This window comes from Malurus melanocephalus, unplaced genomic scaffold (genome assembly GCF_030028575.1).
Source record: "Malurus melanocephalus ecotype Western Australia unplaced genomic scaffold, MMel_1.1 scaffold_292, whole genome shotgun sequence".
NCBI lineage: Eukaryota > Metazoa > Chordata > Aves > Passeriformes > Maluridae > Malurus > Malurus melanocephalus.
This window is the reverse complement of record NW_026623524.1, coordinates 729,764-736,781: the sequence shown is the minus strand read 5'-3', so window position 1 is coordinate 736,781 and position 7,018 is coordinate 729,764. Positions and strand designations below refer to the sequence as shown.

The following is a 7,018-nucleotide window of genomic DNA, read 5'->3' as shown; positions in this document are numbered from 1 at the left end:
GGCAGAATAGGAATCAAAATGTTCTCCCAACTGTGTGAACTGCTTTGTCATGAGAAAATATTTTTCCTTCCCTGGAATACATAGTCTTCCCTCTCATCTCATGGGAAGCTATGAAAGATTGCAGTTTAATTGGCTTTTTGAAAAAGGAAGGAGGCAGCTGAGTTATAMGCATAGAGTAAGACATGGCAAGTTTAATCCTCATACCATATCCAACAATGATACAATTAATGAAAGACAGAAAATTGGCTGAAGGACATAGTTAAGAAGAAAATGCTTCTTCAGCCAAGCATTACAAGATCAGTGCCTTTTTTAYCACATCTCTTGTTATGCACAGCTTAGGCTTCTTTTCAGTTAGCAAGTTCCTACTTGCAGTTTTCATGGTCTCTTACAGTTTTCTGCAGTTACAAGCTTCTTTAGCTGTGCTCAAAATGTATGAAAGATGGCATGGGAGAAAAGAGGTCTGTATGGTGCATCACACAGTAAGTTCAGAACCAGAGAGAACTCAGTGSAAGATTCAGTTCCTCAGTACCACCTGTGTGTGGTCACAGCATACAGGGGAAGTACCACCTCAGACCACTTCAGAAATTATCCTCATATGTACCCTTATTAGTTCACTATAAACCCATGGCCAAAAGAAGAAAGCAAGCAATTATTCAGATAAGAAACAATGCTGCATTCTTGAGGTTTTGGTGGGGTTTGTTTCTTTGTTTSTCTTGGGGTTGCTCTTTTGTTGTTATTGTCTTTTTTTGTTTGTTTGTTTGTTTTGTTTTTTGATAGTACAAAGTTGTCTTGTCCTCATCCAAAGGAGTATATTTCAAAGGAAGAAGACAGAGCACTACCTTAATCCCTGTCATTCTTGGCTAATAGAGCCAGTTTTCAGTTTATTCAAATCAGCTCTGTGACTCATCTGTTTCTRTTCCTTGCTGGCATGGAGATAAAATACTGCTGAGAAACAGTGGAAAGGCTTTTTGGTCCAACAAATGCTGATTTTACGAAATTTGTAAGTTACATTCCCATTGTAAATTTATAGTAGTGGACAGGAATTGTACATAATAAAAACATTCAACATTATGTAGGTATAAGTTATGGAGGACTTRTTAACATGGAGATACTGACACGAGAAGAGCTGCTGTGCTTTGGATTAGCACTCTTATTAGAGTAACCTCTTCAGTCATGCCTGTATTTCTGTTTTTAGTATGCAGAGCATAAAACTCATTAACAGCTAAGACTAAGTTATAACAGATGCTCTGTTATAACCACGAAAAGCCCTCAAACAACCCTCAGGAGTCCTATGACCTAACTTATTCTCATACACATTCTTTTCCTCCACTAGCCTTGYTCTCTGAGTGCTTGTACAATTGTAGGGTGTTTAAAATGAAAGGCAAAAGGCAGTTGATAATTTTGTGTAGACTCGCATGACCAAATCCACCCAGCCCCACTGCTCTATGTGTTCCTCTGGCTGGCTGTATTAGAMTTCTCAGGGTTTTGCACAGGYTTTGTAAAATGTTTTACAACTTCARTTCCTCTAAATTCTAGTCATGAAGAGAATGAAGTATTCTCTTGACTTCAGTTTGATGAGTCTAAACTGCTCCAAACTATTTTTCCTCATACATGAAGTTACTAACCACTGCATAACATTTCTTGCTGCTGGAGCCTGGCAAAGCAATGAATTCCCTGCCAGATTAATTCCGAGAGCAGRCTTTCTTTCATGGGAAGACATGACATCTATCTAGGAATAAAACCACAGGAGTAAGTTGTTTTCCAAAACTGCCTGTGGGAATATCCAAGTTCCAGTCTCAGCATTTTCAGGAAATACCCTTCTTCCCAATGTGTCTGCGGTAGAATAAAATTTAGTGCCAAAGTTGTCAGTGGTATGGCAGACTTTACTGAAAAGGTGAAGTATTTTGGCTGACTTGCAACTTGTCCAGARAAGGAAAGGGGAAGTCAGTATAGCAATGCCACCTGGAGGATAAGTAAATATTCTAATGGAAACTATAAACAGTTAGTTTGTCTGTAAGAAAAGGAGCTTTCTAATAGAACGTTTTATTAACTCAATCAGTGGGGAAGAGCTTGGAGGCAGAGCACACTTACGCTTTCTTTCCACAGATGGCTTGCTGRTACCAGTTTCTGCAAGTGCTGAAGTATTTCTTTTTTGTTCCCATAACTTGCTGAAGAGCACAAACATTTGGGCTATGGGTGGAGTGAGAAACATTTTAAAAAGAAATTTTTCTACATATTTGCAAAAATTCTACATGAAATAGTGACAAATACTCTTTCTATTGAATAAGAAATTAACATCTGGCTTCAGTTCCCAGGACAAGTGTATTTTGAAKTAGCCACAGGGCAAGCTCTTGGGACTGCCCAGCTGGATTCCTTGGCAAACCCACCCTCCCTGCAGTGACAGAAGCTTCCCCTTCATTCTGGTTTGACCCTGTGTCTCTGATGGGCAGCGATCACCAGCTGTGCCTGGGCAAGTCTTGATATCCATTTCTCCCTTCCCCCTGCAAAGCAAATTGCCAGCCACCAGGGACCAGTGAATACCATCAGGCTCTTTTCATTAAAGTGTTTGTCTTTTACACATCTGTGCAGCTGAAGGTGGTGGAGAAATGGGGAAGAAAAGTGCCTTGTTCTTTATGTAGAGGGAAGCCCTGTCTCCTGTAAATCAATCAGATATTTTAATTGCCAACCATTTGGAGTACCACAGGCACCTAAATAAAYATTCTGGGAATTACTGGGGACCAAAGGGTAAATTGGCATGAAAATAAAAGGAGTCACAGACTTCAGGTGAGGAATACGTGTTMTTCAGCATGGTGGTGTACAGAAGAGGAATTTCTAATGGTCAAATTCCATGGAGCAAGGGCATTTCATCCCTAATTTTATACTTCTGCAATTAAAAAAATCCATTAGTTCAGAAGTTAGAACATATACTTTACATCACTGGGAAGCCAGTGAGGTTTTTTATTTGAAAAGCTAAAAATATTTGAAAAACGTGTGTGTTTAGTGGGCAGTAGGAAGATAGGATAGTAAACAATTCTTATTCACAGAATGTTCTTTGCTTAAGAAGACTAGAGGAAAATATCTTTAGGCACATGTGTTTCCCTGACACCATCTGTTTAGATTATTTCCATGTCTCCAAGCAGCCTGGCTTGTAAGCACTGTCTTTTGGGAGCCCTGCTGAGCAGCTTGCTGCATYGCTGTAGTGAGGACAGAAGTTTTACAAAGGGCTCCTGGTATATATTYCCATGTTCAAAAAAATTTAAGTAAAGTTAATGATTTTCATCAGGATGGAATAAAGAGAGCAAACACTGTGGGACAGCTATCAACTCTGCAAAAGTTTGAAAACATACATTAAACATTTCTGACATCCCATTACAATACTTACGAAGTGTAAATAATTTCACTGATTCTGAATCACATTTTGTCCATTGATAAGTGTTGATTTTAAATTTCTTTCCATTTTATGATGTCTAACAGTATTCTGTCTCCTTTTAAAACTCCCTGAAAAGCTTTTATTCAGGAACAATTCTTGTAAAATGAATTAAAAAAGAGAATTCTACTTTAATGATAGTAAAAATTCATAGTGAAAAACTACATGTAATATAATGATAGAAGAAAGGAGAGAATAAAGATTAACAAGCTTCCTTTTAAATTAGAAATAAAAGCCAGTTACTTACCCCTGGTCGCGTGCCCTTATTCGACTATGAGTTAAAATCTTGTCATAGTGAGCAAAAGCCACTGCTTGTTCAAAAGCAGACAACAAAAAAGTCAAAAAGGTGAATAAGAGAAAGATCTTCATCTTTAGTCCTCTGTTGCTTCTGGCAAGCCTAGAAGAGAGAACTGGCAAAGGGTCTGGAGAGCTGACAATTTATATACATATTAGAGGGTGGTGGGAGGGAACCACAGGATCAACTTGAAACTTTGCACCACCCCCCTTAGAACAGCAGCTTTTGCTGCCAGCTTCAGWAACCCAAATCAGTACCATACATTAACCATTTAAGCCTTTTCTTTTAATCCCCAATTGACTAGTTTCTTCCTTATTATAGAAGGCTTAACATTTTATTCTGCTGAYATGACAACAGAGAGAGTTTGAGAAGTTTAGACTTTGACTTATGGTTTAGTATTTATAGCACTGAGGCATCCAGAGGTCATGATCACTGCGTGTGGTTTTATTCAAAYCCAGAGGAAGATGTCTGTTCCCATAAGAACTGCATTGCTTTCCTTTGTTTTCCATGTCCTCACAGTTATCAGCTGTGAGCTGTTTAACTGCTGAAGTTGATGAAAGTTTCAAATATAGTTGTCAATTCCCTGAAATACCATTTTTATCTTGAGAAGAAAAATGCTGTATTAACACATATTCCGATTATGAAGTAGTTGCTCAATCAAATGCTGTATTACTTTAAATATTCATTTAAATTCTAATGATAAATGCAATTACATAATGCTTTTATATAGAGCTTTATGTAATATATGATTACATATCATATCAAAATCACAGAGTTTCTGAAAATCTGAATGTGTACCTTTCTATACTTATTAGTCAGTCCTTCAAACCCTCTGGTGAAGTAYATGGAAAATGTAATTCTGAGCTTTAACTAAGGAAACTGAGGCAGAAGTGACAGGCTCAAGCCTCATACGAAGTGATAGTCTTAAGGCAGTTGGTGTTTCGACTGCAATTCAGGAATTTGAAATGTTCATGTAAAGGAAAAAAGATCTGCCATTTACATAGGTGTGTTTGCATATGAATACAATTTCAAGGAGAAGTCTTGAAGACTGTTTCAGATCTTTATGAAAATGAGGTGAGTTTTCGTGGCAATAATTCAACGAGTTTCTTCCTTGAACCAGAGTGCGGAGTGAGGTGAATGGCTAGGAATGGATGTAGAATTGGACTGACACACCTGGGACCAACCTATCACAGCAGAGACAGTGACTATTTCCCACATATTATTGCAGGTAAAGGTTACAACTAGGCATAGATGACTGGATATTTTAAGGATAATGTAACAATGAGGAACAAGATACACACATCTCCTTCTTGCTGGTTTGAAGCAAATAATTTCTTTTCAAAAAACCAAGCCACTTTATGCCCTAAACTTAGGTGAGGTAAGGGATGTCCATGGACCTGTCTATCCAACCACATCTCTGATCACGCAGATCACATCTCTGATCTCTGAGTGTCTGCACATCCCAAGAACCAATCACAGCCTTAAGCATGAGGTGACCCCAAGCCACTCACACAATCCATTCTCTGGCCACATGACCCACTGATGGAACCTTTTCCAGAATGCCCTCTGGTGAGCAAGAGTGAATAGAGGTGAACAGGATTTAACAAAGGTGAAAGAAGCTTGTTCTATAAGGCTTTTCTTTATCTCCCACAGGATAAGATCTTATCCTAGGTATCCATAAAACTTCCAGGTTCCTAAGATTAAGAGCAGAGACATTTGGTTAAAGGGTGGGTGGGCTTCTGCTCAATTGTGACCTCTACACACCCAGCTTGCAAAGACCTCAAGATAGCTTGTGGAAGTGTCAATATCTCTGGGCATATGAACTGCATGCCCAAAACCTCACTGACAGATCCACTGATGGAGGTGATGGGTTAGCTCTGTGATTTCATATTGACAGCTTTATCAGATTGTCAGTGCTGTGCTCTTCTTCCTCCCGGAGCTTTTTGTCTCTTTCTGGTCTTCACATTTCTCTGACACAGACAAATACCACTTCTTAAGTGCCTTGCTATGATATTTCAAGCTGCTGATTGGCCTTAGTTGAGTAGTGTTTGCAGTTCTCAATCTAAAGGTGAAAAAAAACTACTTAAAAAACTTCGGAAAGTCCCAGAACCATCCCAGTAACCTGTCATCTCCGGAATACCTCCCTCCCTCCCTCATCTCAGCTCTCAGCATTGCTCAGGTTCTTCTCTGCCACACTTACCACGTATGATCAAAAATGAAGTAGAAATTGATGCTGCTGCAGGCCCTGAGCTCCTGTTTTTCACAGACCCATCCACCAGACTTCAACATGGAGCAACCTGAGCAAGGCAACCATTTTTCTTTCCAGATTTTTTCAGCTTACTGATTAGTGGCTCAACTTCAAATCCCATTTGTTCTCTGAGGTACAGTAGGCTATAATTCAACACTAATAGCAAGTCTGGYGTGTTTATATTTTAATGAGAAAATTTTTAGTAAAAAAATACTCAATGCAGTGATAAAGTTTACTGAAATAAAATAGCATAAGGAAATAAAATACTGAACATAAACTTGATTTTCTGGAATAATATCTAAATTTCTGAATGAGTTATTCTGGTGAGTGGTGTTAAAAATGCACAGATCCTAAAATGGATAAAGTTTATCTTTTAGTGGAAATTACTTTTTTGAAAATATCATCCCAAGGAAAGTGACATACTTTTAATTTACAAACTTTTAGTTATAACAAAACAAAACAAAAATCATAAAGAAAAAAAAAACAGCCCAACTATATGAATCTTATTACTCATTTAGGTTTATGTTAGGCTAGATAAAAAAAAAAAATGTTGGAGGCAAGATTTGTTTTGCCTGTGGTATAATGGCATGCTGAACAGCACAGCAGACTAACCATTTTTCAATTTGCTACTTTGTTTRTTTTAATTTGYTGTTYATTTAGCAGGGCTGCTACCYCACCAAGCTGMSCCCTTAGTTTTTTTCTTCCTTTARCTAAATGCTTTTTGYTACTATATTTCCTAAGTGATGTGATGTTGAAGTTCTYATTATGAATGCTAAAAATTGAATTRTAAAATGGATTAAAGCACCTCAGGGATTTGAATTATTATTGTAGTAATAGGAATCTTTATTATCCACAACAGAAGGAGCATATCCAAAGAAATACCTGGACTAAGAATAGAACAAGTATTGGTTTTCATCTTCAACGAAATGTAAACAGCGCCCAGAAAGGAAGTCTAAGGCATCTGCTATTCTGAACAGTTTATTGTATTTCTCGAGAGACCTCTAGTGGAGAGAAATCTGTAAAGTCGTTTTTGGAAASCTGTGTTAAG

At 37.9% G+C, this 7,018-nt stretch overlaps 1 protein-coding gene across 7 annotated transcripts in view; it reads right to left on the bottom strand.

Annotated features, from left to right (window-relative positions):
- Nucleotides 1-3,877, bottom strand: part of POSTN (periostin) — a 31,058-nt gene extending 27,181 nt beyond the window's left edge. For 5 of the 7 annotated variants that reach the window (XM_057376821.1, XM_057376824.1, XM_057376822.1 and 2 more), the window contains exons 1-2: nt 3,675-3,877; nt 2,092-2,190 (exon numbers count right to left, since the gene is read on the bottom strand). In XM_057376821.1, the coding sequence (XP_057232804.1) occupies nt 2,092-2,190; nt 3,675-3,796 (221 nt within the window). In that variant the 5' untranslated portion in view covers nt 3,797-3,877. The remainder of the gene's footprint in view (nt 1-2,091; nt 2,191-3,674) is intronic. The other 2 variants (XM_057376823.1, XM_057376826.1) reach the window with 2 other exon arrangements.
- Between the last annotated feature and the right edge of the window lie 3,141 nt (nt 3,878-7,018).